Consider the following 23,774-nt stretch of genomic DNA (forward strand, 5'->3'; position numbering starts at 1 on the left):
AGAGCTCAGAGCCATCCACTTGGCCCTGCAGGACTTCCTCTCAAGCATTGCGGGTCAGCATGTACTGGTCTTGACAGACAACATGGCCCACGCCAACCGTTAGGGTGGCACAAAATCCAAGGACCTCATGACAGAAGCCATGGAACTAGGCCTCTGGGCAGAGAGGCACCTGGCTTTAATGACTGCGGAACACATCTCGGAGGTGGCGAATTTTCAAGCCGACTGGCTCAGCCGGGCCAAGGTGGACAATGCGGAATGGCGCCTCCACCCTCAACTCTTCCATCAAATCTTGGCCTGCTTTGGACCACCTGTTACGGACCTTTTTGCCACCCCAGACAATGTGCAGCTCCCAAGCTTTTATGCGAGGTTCAGGACACAAGGGACAGAGGGGACCGACGTTATCAGGTGTTGGTGGCCCCCCAGACTACTTTATGCATTTCCCCCACTGCCCTTGATTCCTCGGGTGTTGCACAAGGTGATCACTGAAAGGCAAAGGTAATCCTAGTGGCCCTGCATTGGCTGCGATAGCTGTGGTTCATGGACCTACAGACCCTGTCAGTAGCCAGCCCCTGGAGGATTCTTCAGACTGCAGGTGCCCTCAGTCAGGGGTCACTGGAGCATCCAGACGCTTAGTGGCTCCAGCTGACCTCCTGGTGCTTGAGTGGCACTCTCTGGGGGAGAACAGTCTTTCCTCCAGGGTCATTGGCACTATCCAGGCTTTCAGGAGACCATCCACGGTTCGCATATATGATGCCACTTGGCATATATGCTGCAAGTGATGCGATAACCATTTATGCCCCCACTGCATCTGTTCCCCAGGTGTTGGAGTTTCTCCAAGATGGGCTGGAGAAAGGGCTATCACCCAACACATTGAGAAGACAGGTAGCAGCTCTGGCTACGATTCTGACTTGGGGGGGGGGGACAACCCTTATCACATCACCCGGCTGTGAAAAGGCTTCTGAAAGGGGCAGTCAATCTGAGATCACCCCTGGTTCACCGCTACTCTACATGAGACTTGCCCATGGTTTTGTCTGCCCTAATGGACACCCCCTTTGAGCCCATTCGGTCAGTGGAACTACAGTTCCTCTCTTGGAAGATGGCCTTCCTGGTGGCCATCACCTTTGCCAGGAGGATCTCAGAGCTGCAGGCCCTGTCGGTAAGGGAGGATCTTTGCATCTTCCACACTGACAGGATAGTACTTTGCACCAAAAGTCTCATTGTGATTCCATAGAGCGCAAGAGGCAGTTTTGCCCCTCTCCGGCTCATCCCTTGGAGAGACGTTGGCACAAGCTGGATGTGCGAAGGCCACTTAAGATTTATATCTCTTGCACTTCTGAATTTAGGAGATCCAAATCGTTGTCTCCTTTCAGGCTGAGACCCTAGGTAGGAAGGTGTCTGCCTCTACCATTGGCAGGAGGCTCCGCAGTTATATAGCCAGGGCATATGCTTCCCAGCATCGGGCTGTACCTGAGGGCATAACAGCACACTCCACCAGAAGTGCGGCTGTGACAGCAGCCTGGGCCACCCAAGCTTCTCTCGAAGAAATCTGGGCTTCCCCTTCTCCATTCATTTAAAATTATAAAATTGATAAATTTGCGTCTCTGGATGCAGCATTTGGCCGCAGGGTCTTACAGGCCGTTCATTCTACTGCATCTGTTCCGGATCAGTTTGGTTCCCTCCTATAGGGACATGTGGGCTTGGGTATGTCCCATATATGGATGCTATCTCCACCTTTATTGAGAAAGGGTGTTGGTACTTAGCTTATATGCCTCTTCTAATAGGGTGGAGATAGCATTAATCTCCTCCCTCTCTGACTGCTCTCGTTGCTATACCATTAGTGCTATAAGAATGAGTTTGCCTGCTATACATTATAAAGAGCTCTGCATTCAAACTTTTTACTGAAAATTTGTGGTTCATTTCTCTGGTTTGAGAAGTTTGTTTACCAAAATGTTTGTGCGATGACACGTTGAGTCTGTCTAAGTTCTTCTTCGCTAAAAAACTGGGTAAGGTTAGCAACAAGTGGCGTGTCTTAACTAACCTTTATCAGACTCAGTTCAATCAGAAGGCGGACAATGTCAACCCATGTATGGATGCTATCTCCACCCTATTAGAAGAGGCTTATCAGGTAAGTACCAATGCCCTTTCTCTAGTTCTTTTTTCTTGATTTGATGTGGAGAAATATAGATGTGCAAATTCATTTAACTGACTGGGATGGCATATTTCCACAACATAAATATGTGGAAACAATTTAATCAAGGGCCTGTTAGTTTAACCCAGTGCATCACTGAATTTGTTTCAGATTAAAATTAACCCTTTGGCTGTTAGTTTACTGGATCGATTAATCCCTTTTTATAGTATTATAACACAGTAACACAAACATACTGTACATGCTTACCCAACTCAGAAATTGGATCAAAGTATATTCATTGTTTTGCTACTGAGCTTTGTTTCCATCAGCAGAAACTCAATGAAGATTTTTTTCCCTTGAAAGTTTTACTCTAGCATGTTTAATAAAATTACAATTAATGTCAAAGAATTAAAGGTGGTTAGACATGATGATGAAGGATGAAGGATTATTTTCAGTGAAAATAAAAGTTAGATCAAGTTAGTTAAAATAATGGTATTTCCAGAAAAAATGAACACTTGGGAAGAGTGAATATGTGAATTTCCATCTACAGTAGGTGTTTGCCTCAACTTCAGGAGCATTTCCCCCCATAATAAAAAGAAAAAGGATTCATGGTTGAAATTAAATATGATCATGGAGAACCTTCACAAACTGCATCCAAGAGTTTTAGAGATTATAAATATCAAAGACAGAAGGGAAAACAAGTGAAAATCACCTAATTTCTTCAACAGGATTCATCTGATCTAGGTCAAAGGCATTCTCAAAATATCCTATTAATCCTATTAAATGAGTTATGAAAGTTTATTTATATGCCGCCCTTTTCCCTGGGGGGACTCAGGGCGGCTTACAACTCGAAGGGAGGGGGAAAACAAACATTTAACACGTAAAAACAATACATAGTTAAAAGCACAACATTCATACCATTCGGGTGGGTTACAGTCTTTAGCCCCAGGCCTGACGGGATAGCCAGATTTTAAGGGCTGTGCGGAAAGTCTGGAGGGTGGTGAGGGTACGAATCTCCACGGGGAGATCGTTCCATAGGGTCGGAGCTGCCACCGAGAAGGCTCTCCTCCGCGTAGTTGCCAGTCGGCATTGACCGGCAGATGGAACTCGGAGGAGGCCTAATCTATGGGATCTAATTGGTCGCGTGGAGGTAATTGGCAGTAGGCGGTCTCTCAAGTACCCAGATCCACTACCATGAAGGGCTTTATGGGTGACAAGTAGCACCTTGAAGCGTATCCGGAGATCGACAGGTAGCCAGTGCAGCTCGCGGAGGATAGGTGTTATGTGGGTGAAGCGAGGTGCACCCACAATCGCTCGCGCGGCCGCATTCTGGACTAGCTGAAGTCGCCGAATACTCTTCAAGGGCAGCCCCATGTAGAGCACATTGCAGTATTCCAGCCTAGAGGTCACAAGGGCACGAGTGACTGTTGTGAGGGCCTCCCGGTTCAGGTAGGGGCGCAACTGGTGCACCAGGCGAACCTGGGCAAATGCCCCCCTGGTCACAGCTGACAAATGGTGTTCAAAAGTCAGCTGTGGGTCCAGGAGGACTCCCAAGTTGCGGACCCTGTCTGAGGGGTGTAATGTTTGACCCCCCCCAGCCTGAGAGATGGAACACTTGCCGAATTAATGGGAGGGAAACACAACAGCCACTCGGTCTTATCTGGGTTGAGCACAAGTTTGTTAGCCCTCATCCAGTCCCTAACGGCTTCAAGGCCCTGGTTCATCACGTCCACCGCTTCATTGAGTCATTAATGCTGAGTATGTGGGCTTTGAAATATCTTCTTTATCTTCATGTATTTGTTCTTCTTTATTAAAATGTAAATTGCAAATGCATGTGTAAACTGTCAGTTAAATTTCAGATGCCAAAGGGAGGTGAAAGGAGAGAGTGATTTCCCTACAATATATAATCTTCTGTTTTGACCTAAGACTACTACTATTACTAACCAGTAAAATAAGACTGGAAAGATCCAGTTTAACTTTATCGTTAAGAATGCCAATGCACTCTGGATTCTGCAAATCTGTATGAAAACAATAGTAAAGAAGTAATTTTGCTGCTTAAAGCTAGTTGGCCTATGAGTCATGCTACTGTTTATTACTATCTGAGGTCATTCCAATTGTGTGTAACCAAAGTCTATACAGTCAAAGAGTTTAAAAGCTTAAGATAAAATAGTCTATTTCAGCAGCTTCTTTATTTAGGCTTTTGTGAATAGTTCTTGCTTAACTATGGTAACTGGGACCGGGATTTTCATCATTAAGCAATGTGGTTGTAAAGTATGTCATACAATTTCTCTGCATAACAATGGCAGACCCTGTTACTGAGGACAACCTAGGTTGTTAAGTGAGGATGTCATGTGTCTCACTTCTGACTTCTTGCTGCTTCCAATTTGCTTATGAGAAGCCAGCAAGAGAATATTTGGTAACACCATGGATAATAGTGGTTTTATGGTCTGCTAAAAATAGGAAATATACAGTCCTCCCATCATTCAATTCTCCTTAACTAAGTTATGATTTGTTATACCCAACCGCCTTCATCCGCACAATCGAGTGCCTTTGTATAATGTATTGCGCTGTACATTCTCCAATCCCAGTTTTACACCGCTATGGAGTTGCGCGACCACAGCCACGCAGTGTGTATAAAACTTCACTCGCAGTCGGGCCAAGAAAAGAGGCGTGACAAGGTTCCGAGAGGAGTTGCCTTGCTGAGTTTCTTAGACCGGGCAACAGAGGGCGTCCATGGTTTGGTTTGGACGGCGGCGTCTTGGAAAAGGAGGACTGTGGCCCCACGCGACCTGGGCTGGAGGTTGGCTTGAAGTAGCGCTTCGAATTGAGTCTATTACTCTTGCTAGCTGCGCTTTTCACTGGTACTCGAGACTTCAGCGGGACAACGCTGACTCGGGAACTTTGGCTTAATCGCTCCTCCTCCCTTTTTTATTGTTTGTGGCGAAGAAGCTGTTTGAATGCTACAAGCTGCGGGGGCGTTTTGTTCTCTGCTGCTGATTCTGCCTCCTCAAAGTCGAAACGCGGGCGGCCACGCAGCTCTCCGCTGACGGAGAGCCAACAAGAAAGGGCTTTTCTTAGTTGGCATGCGAAGAGGCGAATTTTGAAAACTAGAGAATGGCTGGATTTCCCTGGGAGGGCAAGCGGGGTGGATTTAAAGTCCTGGTGGCGACGCTTTCCGTGGCTTTGGTTTATTCCTATAACATCGATCTGGATCATCCCGTGATTTATCAAGGACCCAATAACTCTTTCTTCGGATACTCGGTGCTGGAGCATTACTACGACAATACTCGATGGTGAGTATTAGGTCATTCCCCGGAGAGGGAACAGGCTTTTCTTTATTCAGCCTTTATGTGAATTTGCCCAATTTATATATCTTAACTCTTCCTTCTCCCTCTTCTTGAAAAAGAAAAATGCTAAGAAGTTTGTTTTAAATATAATCTTCCAATAAACCAGGGGTGTGAAACTCAATTTCATTGAGGGCGCATCAGGATTGTGGTTGACTTGGGTGTGTGTGTGTGATGGCTGTGGCCAGCTCCCACTGCTGCTGTGCTTGCTCCGTGGCTAAGTTGCTCATGGTGTGTGCGAGAGGGCAAAGTGTGGTCAGAGGGAGGCCTACTCCTCTTTGTGAGGAGACCTGGCTTTGTAACCATAGCATCCTCAGTGATAGGATGGAAGATCACCAGAAGAGGTCAGGAGGAGGGGACAAGGGGATGGCAAACTGCAGCACAGCTGCTGATGGCCAAGTGCTAAGGCAGGATTTACCTCAGACCCTCACTCTCTCCTTAGAATCTCCCTTCCTTCTTTCCTTTTCTTCTTTTTCCTTCCTTGCTTTCTTCCCCTCTTTCCTTCTTTTTCTTTTTCTTTCCTATCCCTATGGGGTGGATCTGGCCTGTGGGCCTTGAATTTGAGCCTCCTGTGATAAGCCAGCTCCACTTTTAGGAACCAGTTTCTTCCAGAAATCCTCTGGTTAGAACTGGTTATACATGCACAGAGGCAAACCAGTGTTTCCTTGACTTTCTTAGCTACAAATCATCCAACTTCATGTTATTTGAGTGCATAGTATGAACTGTGTGCAGTTGATTATTTTTGATAGTCCAGGAGTTTATGCAATGCCAACAAGTAAATCATGGGCTAGTTCAGCACAGCAGTCTAAAAATATTGTGTATGAATCCAGGCTTATGCTGAAAAGTTGCCTGCAAATCCAGGACCCTCAGCTATTCTCTCCCTTCCTTTTCATTGACAATTTTTGGAATAGCAACCAGGCAGAAGGTGTGGTAGAAATATGGAGAATTACAAGGAAAGCCAACAACATCTAGATTCTTTGGGAAATCTCAGGAAAAAGATGAGGGAATTGTGCAGTAAAAGCCTGGCCCAAATTCTGTGAATGTGATTGCACAATAAAAAGCTACCTGTGGACCATCAAACTGATCTCAAAAATGAGAAACTGAGCATCTCCAATATATGGTTCTTATGCAGCTTCAGTCTGAAAACTTCCAGGGAAGAATCCACAATTCCTTGGAGACATTGGTTCCCTTATCATACTGTTGTTTCTGAATTTGCCATTTGTGCTTTAAATCTTCGGGTCAAGTCTTTCCTGTGGGACAGGGAAGAACTATACTTTGGGCAGCTGTTTTATGATTTACAATGGATATATTTAAGAATTGCTTTTAAACCAGTTCTCTGTTTTACTAAGTCACCTGAGTTTCTGCAGGCTCAATGGCTCAAATTAAATTTGGGTTGTCTTGAGTGCTATTGATTGCATGGAAGAGAGAAAATGATTAATATAAGAATTTTGCACCCAGTGGTCCTTTTTCCTCTCATAGGCATGAGGGAATAATATTGCTTGGCTGCCTTTTAGCATCTGGAAGTGAAATGGATTGTTAGTTTCCTCTAACTATTTTTACCACAGTACATGCATATATGTATAATACAGTATCCATATATTAATGATGATGCAATTTCCTAATGGAATGACTAATGGTAGTATTTCTTTTTGAGAGAGAGACAGAGAACGAGAACGAACACTAAGAGAAAGCTATTGGGGACAATGTAATGTATGAACTTCATGAGAGGATCTTTAAATTGGTTCTGTTAGACTATGGGAATGGATGACAATCTAGTAATAAGGAACCATTTTATATTCTGTATTTGTGCTTTAGATGGTGTTGTGGTTCACTGACCCATTGAGTTACAGACTAGAGTAGATAGCCATGTTTTAGTTGGGTAGAAGTGCTACATGAAGTTTGCCCATGTGGTTTGTTCATAATTTGGTATGTTGTGCCACTCCAGAAAACTAGGTTAATGGAGTTGATCATGGATAAAAATATCAGCCAGACACATCATTTGTGAAAAATCTTAGCAAAAGTGCAGATTGAGTGAAGAAATGGGTGAGTCTCTTTATTTGTGAGTTTTTAGAAAGTATACAGAAATTGTTGTGATGGGAGGTTAGCAGCTAGGAATAAACATGCTGAATTTGTTTGAATCTTGCAAATATCTGGGGTTAAGAACTAGGATATCTAAAACTGAAAATATCATTTGGCAATCTAGTGTAATGTAAGAATTGAAGAACTACTTTACTGAATCAGCCCATTAAGTCTAGTGTCAGTTTCCAAAGCAAATCAACTATACCAAGAACCTAACAAATGAGTTTTATTCCTTGATATTAGTTTGCAGAGTAATCTGGAGAATGTTTGCTAGTGCTGTATTTCGTGCTGTAATATAAACAGTTGTTTATATTAAAAATGAAATACTTTCAGAAATATAGAAGCCTTATCCTGATTGAAGCACTGTCCAAGTTACGATTTGCTTATGTTGAATGTTGAATAAGCTATAGTTTGCTTTGTGCAGCATGCTAAATCAAACCTGCATTAAACCAGAATTCAGTATTGCAAAGTTGCTTTTCTTTCAGCTCAAGTTATCACTTTAAAAAACAGTGATCTAGTGAGAAAGTTCATTTTCACTAGTATATGAGATTCTTTTTGGCTCTTCAAGTTATTGGACAAAATTTGGATAATTCGAAACAAATGTTTACATATAATTAATGAGATCAATAGTGAATTTGCAGGATTTGCTTCTCTCAGTTAATTTCTCTCCTAGCTTTGGGAAAGGGAAAAATATAATGAAGTTCTATCTAAGTATGTCACAGCTATTAACCAGCGGTTTTCATAAAGACATTTACAATTTGAGAATCCTTGCCTTTTCCCTAACTCAGATAAGTTGGAACTACAGCTCTGAGAATTCCCTTGCCCACAAGAATGAAATCTGGCTGAAAATTATAGTCCACACTTGGAGATTCCTGAGCTGGTAGAGGCTAGTTTATGAATTAACTACTATTAGTCATATTAGTATATGAATTAGTGTATGAACTACTAAGTATTTTGTGGACAAGAAATATATTGTATGGGTCGTGTGTGTATGTTATATCTTTGTGTTTGAGCAAAAATACTCTCTCACAACTATAGTAATATGAATCTTTTTTAAGTGTTTGTGTATTTGCTCTTGTAGAAGATTTACAGCAGTGATGGCTAACCTTATTGCCAACGCGTGCCAAAAGAGGAGGGAGTGTGGGGGTGGGGTTGTGCGCATGCGTGCCCACACCCATTATTCTATGCACCCCCTGCACATGCATTCATGATCCCCTCTGTATTCCCCCCACTTTTGGCATGCGATGGCATGGTGGACCTTTTTTTCACCCTCCCCAGGCTCCACTGCTCTGCGGAGGCCAGAAACAGCCCATATTTCCTACTTCTGGTGCGTCCAGTAGGTCTGTTTTTCGCCCTCCCCAGGCTTTGAGGCTTTCTAGGAGCCTGGGGGAGGGTGACAAATGGGCCAACACTCAAACTGGAAGTTTGGGAATGGGCTTCTGGGTTGCCTGTTGGACTGTTTTTCTACCTCTGGAGGCTTCAGGAGGGTCCCCTGAAGCCTCGGAAGGGCGAAAAACAGCCCAACACAGATCGCACTGGAGTTGACAGGGCAATGATTCACGTGCCCTCAGAAATGGTTCCATGTGCCACCTGTAGCATGTGTGCCATAGATTTGCCATCACGCATCTACAGGAAGAGGCCATAGTTGTGCTGAATTAGACTCTAGTACAACCAAGGCCACTTGTTTCCAACTGTTAAAGTAGTGAAATGGAATAAGTATTGACTGTACCTAGAAACTGCAAATTAAATATCTAGAAACAGTGCTCACTTTTAAAAACAGCACAATAGGTACTGTAGTCATTTGTTATAACTAGCCACTGATTAAAAATAAAACACTGCTGTATCTTAGTTGATTTGAGAAACTACTGCTGAATTTTAATCTATCAGCTTCCTCAGTGCAACTGCACAATCTTTTCTTTGTTGCTGTTGAAAGTAGTGGATGGATGTAAATAACACTATAAAGTGCCAGTTTTTCACTTTTTTTGAGAAAAGCTGCCAATTTTAGAAAGTATTCTTGTTATTGGTAGGCATAGGGATGATGAACTAGAGGCCTATAGTCAGCCACAGTTCCCACATTGTTTTTCCCCCTGTAGTCCCCAAGACCTTTCTAAAATTTCAAAAAAGAGGGAGCCAATTTTCTACATTTTGGAGTAAAAAGATGTGACAACTGTAATGCAAGATCTAAAAAAAGCTTTAAAGATAAGACCATTCTCACACAATGAACCACAGTGAGTGTTCCTGCCCATTATGCATCAGTGCATCAACTACTGTTGTCTCTTTCCACTCTCCTGGAACAGTATATGATGTTAAATCACCAAAATCTCCACCTAATTTCTGCTGAGTTCTAAAATCCAGTTTTCTGTCAATAGGATCTTAGGTTGTATCATTCTATGAATACATCCTTCAAAAATAAGCTGTCCCCCTGGATTGGATTGGTGAACCCAGATTCTTAAGAGGTCCTATGATTGATTCCATATATCAAATGAATGACTACCACCAGCTGTCACATTTCATCCAGTGTTCTCCTTCACAATCAAAGTCTAGATTTAGCTAGTGGAGCAATTGTATCTGAGGCCTCATCAAGTGGCCTTTCTATGTCATTTGATTATCTTCATTCTCAGCTGTGTCTCGGGAATCACTCAAGAGCCCATAATCTGAACAGTAGATAGTTTGAATATTTGACTTTTATCATTCTCGTTGCACTGAAGAATAATAATTAAAGATTATCACAATTTTCAGCAGGCTTGACAAGGGTGCATTCTTTTCATGCTGCTTGCAGTTTCAACAAAGAGCTGAATGCAACCCTCTGTAAACAAATATTGGCATACAAGGCCATAACAGAACAAAGAGAGAAAAATGTGAAGCATTGATTTAAAATTATGCCAACCACAACAGTTTTCTCCATATTTTGGTATTTACTGGTAACATGTTTAGTATATGTAAAACCAAACAGCTATGGCAAAAAATAATATATATGTATTTTTCTCCTTATAGTAGGGGTTCTCTGCAAGTTAACTCTCTAGATCAGATCAAACTAAATTTACCTGGAAACTATTGAATGAATGAACTCATTTGCCTGCCTGCCTGCCTGCTTGCCTGCCTGCAAATGTTCACCATGCTTTCCTGTATTTCTTTCTGATAGATGGTGTTCTATTTCTTGAAACAGTAGCCTTGGAACACATTGTGATATGAATAGATGCATTCAACTTAGAGTCAGCCTCTAAAATGAATGGCTGTCATGTTCTTTGATACACAGGGACATTTGGACTTTGGTTGTCAATTTCCTTTGGAGTGATTATTCATACGGAACTGTTCAAATAATATTGGGCAAGAAATTGATTTAAAGAGATTGAAAGACCTCTTTCTTACCACAAGAGACAGGAACCAGGGAGAGGAGGAGTTGACATTGTGACAACACTACGTGCGATCTTGGAGCTCCAAGATTGCAGTTGATATTTCTGCTGCTGGACAGTCCTTTTGGACCTAAACCATCCTGCAGAGACAGTAATAGAGAAGAGTACGTCCTGCTGATCTCAGGGACACCACAAAGTCCCTGATTGATCCAGGAGAAGCTCTTATTTCCAATGACAGAAGCGCAGCCATTGAAGTTGCTGAAGTTGGGACAGCTCCGGAACAGAAAGAAAGCGGAAAGAGAAAGTGTGTCGAATTGGTGAGGAAACTTTATTATTAGAAAAGAGACTACCCCCAAAAAAATCAAAGCTAAATTAAAATTGAATACAGAAAAGAGTAAGCGATGAAGTTAAACTACATTAAACTTAGTCTGTTATCTTTTTTTAATTTTTTATAAATGGAATTATTTACAAATGTTCCCTATTTTTTAAACTGAATGGATTAGTTTTTCTTCAACTACTTTTTATTCTTTCTTATCTTTTTTTGTATAATGCTTGATTGGATTGTTTTTTTTTCTCCATTTAAGATTTCTTTTTAAAAATTTGGAACATAAAGAAGATATAAAAAGGTATATAAACAGAGGGAAAAGAAGTAGCACTGCCACTTAGAGGCTGGAGGCTTGGAAACATTGTTTTTTTCTTTCTATTTGATCATTTGACACTTCAAGGCTTCTCAGCTTGTTTATTGAGAGTGATAGTAGAAAGTAGATAGTGTAAACAGATTGTTTACACAGGTCTTCTTCGGGAGTTCTATCACCAGCTGGATTGGAGGGAAGACAAAACCTTGCCTTGAAAGATTATAATGAACTTGCTTGAAATTTAATAAAAAGCCTTGAATGCTATAGTGGCAGTGTTTACAAATTGGAAGAATGACACAGCAGGAAAAAGAAACTTTAAGATGGCAAATGATTATGTTTGAAATTCAAAAATTATTAGTATTAACAGAGAAAATTGAGAAGAGATTGGAAAATATAGACCACAAAACAGAAACATTTGATGGAAAAATTGAGGCTGTTTATCAAATGAAGAAAGTGGAGGCAGAGTTCTAAAAATTGAAGGAAAAAATGAACAAAGAGATAAGAAAATTGTGGATACTGACAACAAACTGAGCATGGTTGGAAATGGCAAGAGCGGAATGTAGAAAGGGAAGATAGATGGACTGGAACGCTACCCCATATTTCAAAGTACAGAAGAAGAAAAGAGAAAAATTGGTGGAGGTGAGAGAAATCGTGACAGAAGCACCAGTGATGACCAAAGACAAGCTGATGGAAAGAGCAGATGGAGAGTTTTGAGTTTTTATGAGATGCGAAATGAACAACAACTTACGAAGCGAAGTCCATACAAGACTTCCGAAGAAAATAATCAGAATACTAATGCTACAAATTGCAAAAGACATACCGTATATACTCGAGTATAGGCCGACCCGAATATAAGCCGAGGCACCTAATTTTACCACAAAAAACTGGAAAAGTTATTGATTCGAGTATAAGCCTAGGGTGGGAAATGCAGCAGCTACCGATAAATTTCAAAAATAAAAATAGATACCAATAATGCCATTGCCCATTGAATAACATATACAGCCTGCCTGTGCCCATTAAATATACAGTAGCCATTGTAAAAATTTGCTCTGCATAACAAATTATTATCACACAATACCGGTGTATTCAATGAAATACTTCACTCACCTCATGATGCTGATGTCCCGCTGTGATGATGATGTGCCGCCTCCTATGACACACGGCACAGTGATTCCTATCATTGGATCACTGTACCAGAGGAGGTGGGACATCGCTATGTGGCTGCTTGCCATAACGAGGAGGTGGGACATCGTTGCAGAGCGGCAGGAGGGGGAGGAAGGGGAATCGTAAGATAGCCCTGCATTACATTAGAACGTGAGGAGGGGGGATGGTGCGGTGCACGCTGCGCGACAAACTGACACAGAGGGAGGGGAAACTCAGGGGCGCTGGGCCATTCACGAGCGTCACCCAGCGGCATGGCCCCGCCCCTTTTTCTCCTCCATTTCGGGCAAATTTTTCACTGACTCGAGTATAAGCCGAGGCGGCTTTTTTCAGCTCAAAAAGTGGGCTGAAAAACTAGGCTTATACTTGAGTATATACAGTAAGACTGCACTATTACTGGAAAGATACAGGTTGATGTAATGAAAGTGTATAATAAAAATTAAGTTAAACTTAGTTAAATTTAGAGTATTATGTATAAAATGAAGTGATAATAGTTATAGTCAAATAAATGATTAATAATGATAATGCATACACACACACACACATATACATATAATTAGTGTGACAATATGAAATTTTATATAAACTCCATTATAACTATGAGAGGAAGTTTAAAAGCTTCGTTATTAAATATAATCAATTTTTATTTAGAACATGTTATAGAGATGTAATGTTATTGGATGTTTTTAGGAAGATGTAATGGAATGCCATTATATAATTTTACTTTAGATTTAGAATATTTCATATAAAAGGATGTAAAAACAATCATAGCCAAATGAAGGTTGAGGTACATATATATGTATGTGTATGTATGTATGTATGTTTGTATGTATGTATGTATGTATGTATGTGTGTGTGTGTGTGTATATATATATATATATATATATATATATATATATATATATATATATATATATATATATATTATATTTATATTTATATTTATATTTATATTTATATTTATATTTATATTTATATTTATATTTATATTTATATTTATATTTATATTTATATTTATATTTATATTTATATATACACACACACTTTTTCCAGAGGAAGGGAGGGAGTACATGTGGGTATTCTCAAAGCCTGATTGGTCCAAAGACTGAGAGCAAACTCTTAAATACTGGTGCCTTCCAATCCTGGCCCAGTTTCCTCTCAGTCTTTCTTGGTCCAAGTACTGTGAGAATATTCCTGCTAGGATTTTATTTCTTTCAATTTGGTCTCACATTTGGTTTACTTGGGCATTTTAAAATCTTTCCCTAAATTCTAAATTGTGCAGCTGCGGCCCCAAGGGACAGTTCTCTGCCTCGGGCGGTTGGGGACGGCCCTGTGGGGCATTCTGCCTCCCCCCGTGAGCCCAGAGCCTTAGCCCTATCTCTGGGAGTGCAGGGGTGCCAGCTCCTATCTCAGCTGCTGTAGCAGCTGCTGTACTTGCAGTTTTGAGTCAGGGAAGCGGCGGCGGAGCCACGAGGTGCGCATGAGCCGCTCGCGGAGCCAGCAATAGATCAGAGCGGCTTCCGTGCTTCGCTCCCTTTGTTTCCTTGCTTTGGTTGGCCTTGGGGGAGGGAGGTATGAGCCAGGCGCCGTGTGGCCTCCCCCAATTTTGCTGGCAGCCGTGTGGGTGTCTGAAAGCCCGGCTGAGCCGCGTGGAGTTGTTTTTTTGCTGCTAAACTTGGGCGGAAAGTTCCGGTGGCCATTTTGGACTGCTGCCAAGTGGCGCGAGGTGTGCGCTTTGACCTGCAGCAACCCAGGCCTCATTCCTTGCATGAGCCAGCAGGCCCAGGTCCCGGTGGGGCCTACAGAGCCTGGGAACCCTCGTGCAAGCATCGGACGCGTGAGTTGGGTATGGACGAGGGTGCAGAGATCCCCCAGGGCCAGGTGGTGGGCCCTATCCAGGGTGGAGAAGGCTTGGTGCAGGGGGTGGAGCAGGAGATCCCCCTCCACAGGTTCTTTGGCTGCCCAGCGCCCATTCAGGGCCTCCACTAGGGAGGAAGCCAGGAGACACAGGGCGATTGAGAAAACGTTTGAAAGGGCGGAGAGGCAGGCCAGGTCAACTGGGCCCTTATCCAGAGATAGATCCAGATCTCCTCTGGGGCCTCTTTCTGCACGCTCTTCTCCTAGGGGATTTAGCCCTTCCTCCCCCTCGGTCTCTCCGGATAGGCCTCATTCCTATTACAGGAGAAGGGGGTCCCCCTCTCCTTCCCCTTCGAGGGATCCATTGGAGGGTACATCTAAAGGGCCCTGTCCCTTGCACAGGTTAGCTCCACGGGGTCCTAGCTCTGCCTTTGGTGATATAGAGGATTTGGAACAACTCCCTGAAGGTCTTAGGAGGCTTATTTCTGCTGCCATTTCACGGGACATTGCCCTCTGGGATAAAGGCTCTTTCTCTTCCAGGCATGGGGGGATAGGCCGGGCCCAGTATCATGCTTCCTCTCCTTCCATGGTTAGCGAAGCTTCGGTCATGGGGGTGGATAATCTCCAGGTCATGGAATTCTCGGATGACAAGAATGCGGGCCTTTCAGATGAGCCTTCCTCAGCAGGACTCTGTCCCTGCCACGTTCAAGATCCTCTTGGACAAGGCGCGTAAGACCACCAAGGTGGGGACTGGGGATCCTTTGGTGCCCCCGCCTAGGGATCCTGACATGGCCAGGTTTTCTGCCACGGCCACGAACAAGGGGGAGATTCCAGTTCCTTTCCTGTTTCTGGAGGTCTTGACCAACCAGTGGGCTCGTTTCTCCAATTTCTCAGCTCCTGGGAGCAATGACCGCCGGCACTATAATGTGGAGCAGACCTCCAGGCCATTCAGCTACCAGCCATTGACTCCCCGGCGGCTGCCCTTGTCTCCTCCTCTCCAGTGGTGTCAGGCGATGTGGCGGATAAATTGAAGCCGGAGGATAAGCGCGCGGAGCTTACCTTGCGGAAGAATTTTAATGCCACGGCATGGGCTATCAAGTCCGCGGCCTCGGCCTCTTACTTTAACCGCGCCATGGTCATGTGGCTTAAGCAGCTGCAGGAGCACATTCCCATTCAGGATGAGCGGCTTCACCAGGATCTCTTCAAGATCATGGCAGCCTGCCAGTTTTCCGCTGATGTGACCCTGGACACATTCAAGTTTGCATCCAGTGCCTTAGCCACTTCTGTCACTTCTCGCAGGCTCCTTTGGTGCGCCACTGGCAGATGGATAACAAGACAAAGTGGGAATTGGCGGCCGCCCCATTCAAGGGGCCTAAGCTTTTTGGTGAGGCCCTTGACCCCATTCTGGTCGAGAATAAGGCAAGAAGAAGGTTCTTCCATCTAATGCTAAGAAGTACGACACTAGGCCTCATCCTTATTGTAGGCATCAGTATAGGGCTGCGGATTATGACTATAACCAGCGTTTTTCTTCTTTCTGCTCTGACAGGCAGTTCCCCAGGTCATCCTTTCAGGACAGAAATCATTTCCAACACCAGTCCAGGCGGTCCTTTCATGGAGGAGGCGGCCGTCCCTACCGCAGGGGGAAGTGACTCGAACCCGAGTCGTCCTATCGGCGGTTGCCTTTCCCTCTATGCGGATCAATGGGATGAGATCACATCGGACGCTTGGGTCCGGGCCACGATTCGTCATGGTCTCAGGTTAGAATTTCTCTCCACCCCACCGAATCTCTTCAGGTCGTTCCCTCTGCCTCGGAGCCTGGAGCGCCGCCATCTGATGGATCAGGCCATCACCCACCTTCTCGACATTCGGGTGGTGGAGGAGGCAGTTCCTCTAGAGGAACGGGGCCTGGGCCACTACTCCAACCTCTTTGTGGTTCTGAAGAGCATGGGGGGCTGGAGGTGATTCTAGATCTCAAGCACCTAAACCGTTTCCTGGTGTACAGGCGGTTCAAAATGTCCTCTCTCAAATCTATCCTTCAGGGTGTCAGGAAAGGGGACTTCTTGGCTTCTGTGGACCTCACGGAAGCCTATCTTCACATCCCTATTCTTCCCGCTCACCGCAGGTTCCTGAGGTTCTCTCACGGGACCCGCCACTACCAATACAGGGCTCTTCCTTTCGGGTTGGCCTTGGCTCCCCAGACTTTCACAAAGGTTCTGGTGGCCCTGGCAGCTCATCTGCGCTCTATCTGGGTACTTGAGAGACCGCCTTCTGCCGATTACCTCCCTAAATCGACCAATTAGATCGCACAGACTGGGCCTCCTCCGAATTCCATCTGCCAGTCAATGCCGACTGGCGACCACACGGAGGAGAGCCTTTTCTGTTGCTGCCCCGACCCTATGGAACGAGCTCCCCATGGAGATCCGCACCCTCACCACTATCCAGACCTTCCGCGCAGCCCTCAAGATCTGGCTCTCCCAGCAGGCCTGGGGATAGGCTCCTAATTACCCGCCCGAGTGTTTGATTGCTGAATGAAAGTTGGGTTTTATTATTTTTCTGTTGTTCACATATTGTTTTGTTTTGACCTTGCACCTCCCCTCCCCTGTGGTTGTAAGCCGCCCTGAGTCCCCTCAGGGAAAAGGGCGGCATATAAATCCCAATAAATACCTCAAATACCTCAAAAATCCTAGTGCGGCTCCAATGTTATTTGGACGATGTCTTGGTTCAGGCAGGGTCTCTTCCTCTGGCCATCTCAGACCTTCGGCTCACCATTTGGAGCCTTCAGAGCCTAGGGTTTTTGGTGAATTTTCCCAAAGCCATCTTTCCCCCTCCATGCGCATTCTCCACCTGTGGACGGTCATAGACTCTGTGTCGGGGGTGGTGCATCTGTCCCGGGAGCGTCAGGACAGCCTTCGTCAGCTAGCAGGAAGCGTTTGTGGAAGTAGTTAGTTTCGATCCTCTCTCTATCACAATTATTGGGCAAGATGGCCCCAGTGGCTCCATCTGACCGCCTTGCTCTTGAATGGCGACTGCTGAGGAGGGCTAACCTGTCCTCCAGGATCATTCGTACCATCGAGGCATCTTGACGTCCATTGACGACCCTCATTTACAATTCCATCTGGGCAGCCTTTGTCCGGTGGTGTTCTCCTCTTGGCACTTCTCCCGATAGGGCCACTATTCCCAATGTCTTGGACTTCCTGCAGAAGGGCCTTGAAGGCAGGCTTTCACAGAACACGTTGCGCCGCCAGGTGGCGGCTTTGTCTTCGGTCCTGGGGGGTGTGGGGTCTTCTTCCCTCTCCAATGTTCCCCTGATCAAGCGTTTTCTGAAGGGGGCGACTAAGCAACGATGGAGACGCCTAGAGCAACGATGGAGATCCAGTAAGTCCGAGTCGGACCGAGCGCTTTTAACATCCAGCATCAGAGTCTATCTCCGGGCAATTAGGGCGACTAAAAGAAGACACATTGCCTCTCTGATTGCTTCCGCTGAGTCACGCCCAGCCGCCCTGTTCAGGATAACCCGTTCCCTCCTAAATAGGAGGGATACGGGCGATCCTTTGCAGGGCAGAGCTGAGGATTACGTCCAATTTCTCGCGGATAAAGTAGCTCGGCTTCGGATGGACCTGGACTCCAATTGCGCAGAACCAGCTGAGGCACCAGGGGAGAATCTGGAAGGACATCACTGGATTGATTTCCAAGCTGTTACCCCTGAGGACGTGGACAAGGCCATGGGAGCTGTAAGTGCCTCCACATGGGTACTGGACCCGTGCACCTCCTGGCTGGTTGCTAACAGCAGGGAGGTGACACGGGGCTGGATCCAGGCGGTTGTTACCGCCTCCCTTCGGGAGGGGTTCTTCCCCCCCGCTTTAAAGGCGGCGGTGGTGAGACCCCTTCTGAAGAAGCCATCTTTGGATCCAGCCGTCCTAAACAACTATCGTCCAGTCTCCAACCTCCCCTTTGTGGGGAAGGTTGTTGAGAAAGTGGTAGCCTTTCAACTCCGGCGGTCCTTGGAGGAAACCGATTATCTAGATCCCTTCCAGTCGGGATTTAGGCCTGGCTACAGCACGGAAACCGCTTTGGTCGCATTGATCGATGATCTCTGGAGAGCTAGGGATGGAGGTCATGCCTCCGTCCTAGTGCTCCTTGACCTCTCAGCGGCCTTAGATACCATCGACCATGGTATCCTTCTGCGACCACTGCGGGAGGTGGGGGTGGGAGGCACTGTCCTATGGTGGTTCTCCTCTTACCTCTCGGACAGGTCGCAGTCGGTGTTAGTCGGAGGGCAGAGATCGACCCCTAGGCCCCTGAATTATGGGGTGCCACAGGGTTCGGTCCTGTCCCCCCTCCTGTTTAATATCTACATGAAGCCGCTGGGTGAGATCATTCGACGGCACGGGATAAAATACCATCAGTATGCGGACGATACGCAGCTGTATCTGTCCGCCCCGTGCCAACTCAATGAAGCGGTTGACGTGATGTGCCAGTGCCTCGAGGCTGTTAGGGATAGGATGGGGCTTAACAAGCTTGTACTCAATCCAGATAAGACCAAGTGGCTGCTGTGTTTCCCTCCTACTAATTGGCCAAGTGTTCCATCTCTCAGGCTGGGGGGGTCAAACAGTACGCCCCTCAGACAGGGTTCGCAATTTGGGAGTCCTCCTGGACCCACAGCTGACTCTTGAACACCACTTGTCGGCTGTGACCAGGGGGGCATTTGCCCAGGTTCGCCTGGTGCACCAGTTGCATCCCTACCTGAACCGGGAGGCCCTCACAACAGTCACTCGTGCCCTTGTGACCTCTAGACTGGACTACTGCAACGTGCTCTACATGGGGCAGCCCTTGAAGAGTATTCGGAGACTTCAGCTTGTCCAGAATGCAGCCGCGCGAGCGATCGTGGGTGTACCTCGGTTCACCCACGTAACACCTATCCTCCGCGAGCTGCACTGGCTGCCTATTGGTCTCCGGATACGTTTCAAGGCGCTAGTCGTTACTTATAAAGCCCTTCATGGTATTGGACCTGGGTACTTGAGAGACCGCCTGCTGCCAATTACCTCCACTAGACCGATTAGATCCCACAGATTAGGCCTCCTCCGAATCCCATCTGCCGGCCAGTGTCGACTGGTGACTACCCGGAGGAGAGCCTTCTCTGTGGCTACTCCGACCCTCTGGAACGAACTCCCCGTGGAGATTCGAACCCTCACCACCCTCCAGGCCTTCCGCAAAGCCCTCAAAACCTGGTTGTTCCGACAGGCCTGGGGCTAAAGAGCTGTTGCCCCCGTCTCGAATGGTATGACTGTTGTGAGTTTTAAATTATATATTGTTATGTTGTTGTTTTTAAATCTTTTGTCTGTATACCCCTCCCCGGTTCGAGTTGTGAGCCGCCCTGAGTCCCCTTCGGGGGGAAAAGGGCGGCATAGAAATTTAATAAACTGAAACTGAACTGATTTCAGGCCTCCCCCCATCCACAGGTTCCCCACGTGGGACCTTCCCCTGGTGCTCAGGGCTTTGACAGGGACCCCATTCGAACCTCTCTGGTCTGTTCATCTATGTCTTGTCTCTGAAAGTGGCTTTCCTGGTGGCGGTTATCTCTGCCTGATGTATTTCAAAACTGGGCGCCCTGTCTTCCAGGGACGACCTTTGCCATTTTCACCAGGACGGGGTGGTGTTTCGCCTTGATCCTACCTTCATCCCAAAGGTGAATACTCCCTTTCATAGGGCTCAGGAGATCGTCCTGCCCGACTTTTGCCCGGGCCCGTGCAATGATAGGGAGAGGCTCTGGCATCGGTTGGACGTCCGCTGCGCTCTGTGGATCTACCTCCGGTGGACTGAGGGGGTCTGTAGGTTGGAGGCCTTGTTTGTTTCGTTCCAGCCAGGAAAGTTGGGTTCTAGGGTGTCCTCGGCCACCATCGGCCATTGGTTGCATCAGGCTATTGTGGAGCCTTACGGAGCTTCTGGTCAGTCGGCCCCGTCAGGCATCACGGCCCATTCTACTAGAAGTGCCGCGACCACGGCGGTGTGGGCCACGAGGGCCCCATTTGAAGACATTTGTCGCGCGGCCACTTGGGCTTCTCTGACACCTTTCATCCCTCATTATCATTTGGGTGCCTTCGCTTTGGCAGACGTGTCCTTTGGTCGGAGGGTCTTGCAGAGGATGGTGGCTGATGCTCCCCTTGGGCCTTAATGGTTTCTTGTTCTCCCTCCCTGGGACTGCAGCTTGGGTATGTCCCACATGTGACCACTTCCTCCCTTCCTCTGGAAAAAGAACGTTGGTCTTACCTGAACGTGTCTTTTAAGAGGAAGGGAGGGAGTGGTGATGACCCGCCCTGGGGTTTTTCCTTCAGGGCCAAGGAGAGGGCCCGGGTGGTTCCCAGGGGGTTTGGTTGTTGTTGTTTTTTGTTGTTTCAGTGCGCCTTCAAGGAAACTGGGCCAGGATTGGAAGGCACCAGTATTTAACAGTTTGCTCTCAGTCTTTGGACCAATCAGGCTTTGAGAATACCCACATGTGACCACTCCCTCCCTTCCTCTTAAAAGACATGTTCAGGTAAGACCAACGTTCTTTCTATAATTTGTAATGGAAGATTCTTTTATGTTTTTTGCTTTTTGTTCTGTCCGTTTGTGTTTGTTTAAAAATAAAAAAATGCTTTTTAAAAAAAGAGACAGGAAACATGAAGCTAAAAATTGTTCATTAGCACCCATTGATTGAAGAAACACTATTTTATGTGTTTGTAAAAGATGCCATTAGTGAAGATTTTTAGAGCATAAATTGTGTTCATAGGAATTGGATGTATGAGTATGTATACACACAGACTACACTATTCATACTCTTTTAGAAAATTATTTAGGAACCTGGTATCATATGTGTAATAGTATGTAGGAAGGACCTTGGGAGACAGGAGGAAGTGCTGCAGACTAGACAAACATCATATAAAAGATATCTTGGTCCACAGGAAGATTGTGTACAGGAAGCCTTTCAGAAAGGACCCTCTCTAGTTTTCTGGAAAGTAAAAGCAGATGAGAGAAATATTTTCAGACTTTCAAAATTCTGATAATATAACGCTGTACCTAATAAAGGTGATGTTAGTACTCATAGTTATGTGTTTTGTCCGGGCTATCTCAAGGGAGTAATATATGTGAAGTTGGTTAGGAGGTTGCCTTCATGTGTGTAAAACTTTAATCTTTATACTATAGACTCTAGATCCCATATTCTAAAATATTTCTGATGATTAGGTGGGGTCTAACCATTTCTTGATTAGTATCTCATTGTCCTTAGTTGCCAACAAGATGCCTCTTCCATCAACAAATTATCAACTGCAGATTCGCTTTATTGCTTTTTTACAAATTGATATTTGGTTGCTTACTATCCTGGAAATATTAACTAGTCATCATGATTCATTATTATTAACTAGATAATCTATGACCCAGTCCTTTCTCAGTATTTACTTACCTAAAGAGAGAAACAGAATCACCAGGAGTTGACAGAAAAGTAGTGGGAGTAGAATGATGTATGACTTCCTGCTAGCTTCCCTATTGACTTTGCCTATGGGAAAGTGATAGGAGCATTGGAAATTACAATCACCTGACTGAAGCTGACTACAGTGATGCCGTCACAATCACAACTTTGTGAATACAATTGGTGTGAACATCTTTGACATTTCAATCACATTGGGAGTAATGGGTCCCATATTTTCCATACATTCTTCAAGTTAGAAGATTCAAGGTACTTTGATTCAAAAATTGTTGCCTTGAAATGAAGTACTTCAAGTATTTCAAGGTTACAAACAGATAGACTTGAGGTGATCTGTTTTTCTTAGTTGTCTTAGTTTTAGGGAATTTATCTAGTTCCAAAGTTCCCTTTAAGCAATAGTCATTGCTTAAAAAATAGTCATTACTACATGCTTTCAAAGCACTCCTCAATTCCACCATTAATCACACCTTAAAGTTTTCAACTTCTTATACATACGGCACATTTAGGTTTCCAAATAGGGTTTTAGCAGATTAATAGCATCATGATTTCTGCATATGTGCTTCTCTTAATTTAAGTCAGTCACAGGCAAAAATGCCAGCTATGTCTTTGCTATAGTTTGCTCAGAAAAAAGCATTTTTTTGAAGAATGCTAATGTATAGTCTTTGGTGCTTTGTGGATATTGTTATAATTCTTTTCATATGATAAAATATAATATAGACCCAAGATCAAGATTACTTTCTTTCTATTTAACTTAACACAAGTAGTCTTCTAGAATCATTTCGCACATTCGTAAGATAACATTTTTTGCATTACTCTAAGCAAGAGCAGATAGAAATACTTTAAAGGTAAAGGTTCTCCTCACACATATGTGCTAGTTGTTCTCAACTCTAGGGGAAGGTGCTCATCTCCGTTTCAAAGCTGAAGAGCCAGGCTGTGCGAAAACGTCTTTGTGGTCATGTGGCTGGCATGACTAAACACCGAAGACGCATGGAACACTGTTACCTTCCCACCAAAGGTGGTTCCTATTTTTCTACTTGCATTTTTTACGTGCTTTCGAACTGCTAGGTTGGCAGAAGCTAGGACAAATAACGTGAGCTCACTCCATTATGCGGTGCTAGAGATTTGAACCGTTGAACTGCTGATCTTTCTGATCAACAGGCTCAGTGTCTTAGCGAGTGGGCCACCACTCTAAATGTTTTCAAAAGATAACTTGTGCCAGATGAATGGTTTTAGTACTTAAAAGTAAAGTGATGAGTCGATTTCATTTTCTATACTATAGATCCCACTAGCTAAAACTAGGACCATTTTTAGAAGGTTTCTTGTCTCCACATCAACTTTAAATGGGATTTGCTCATTAAATCAAGCTACAGTAAATTATGCCAAAAATTCTGAAATTTTATGATACTATGACCCCTTAAAATGATTAAATGAATTTGTCTGATCAATCCTGTGACTAAAATTATTTACTGTGTTCTTACTGTGCAAGAAATAAATATGGTACTTTCAATAATTATATTCAGTCTGTATGTTCAATAAAACAATAGTAGAACTTTTCAACTTTGTAATATAAACCCAAACTATTTCATTTGCTAAACAAAATGTAACAGGAGAAATCTGTCCATAACATCTGATTATTATTATTTTTATCATGATACCTGTGGAGATGCTCTATTATCCTGGTCAAGGATATCCCAAAGCAGGGGTGGGTTTCAATTTTTTTTACTACTGGTTCTGTGGGCATGGCTATGTGGGGTGGCATGT

The 23,774-nt window shown here is 44.7% G+C and overlaps 1 protein-coding gene across 1 annotated transcript in view; it reads left to right on the forward strand.

Annotated features, from left to right (window-relative positions):
- The first annotated feature begins 4,917 nt into the window (after positions 1 to 4,917).
- ITGA9 (integrin subunit alpha 9) overlaps positions 4,918 to 23,774 on the forward strand; it is a 584,270-nt gene continuing 565,413 nt past the window's right edge. The window contains exon 1 of the mRNA XM_087713055.1: positions 4,918 to 5,421. Coding sequence (XP_087569181.1) covers positions 5,243 to 5,421 — 179 coding nt within the window. The 5' untranslated portion in view covers positions 4,918 to 5,242. The remainder of the gene's footprint in view (positions 5,422 to 23,774) is intronic.

The sequence above is a fragment of the Thamnophis sirtalis genome, unplaced genomic scaffold (assembly GCF_051295495.1).
Source record: "Thamnophis sirtalis isolate CommonGarterSnake01/CBP01778 unplaced genomic scaffold, rThaSir2_p1.2 scaffold_4, whole genome shotgun sequence".
NCBI classification, from domain to species: Eukaryota; Metazoa; Chordata; class Lepidosauria; order Squamata; family Natricidae; genus Thamnophis; species Thamnophis sirtalis.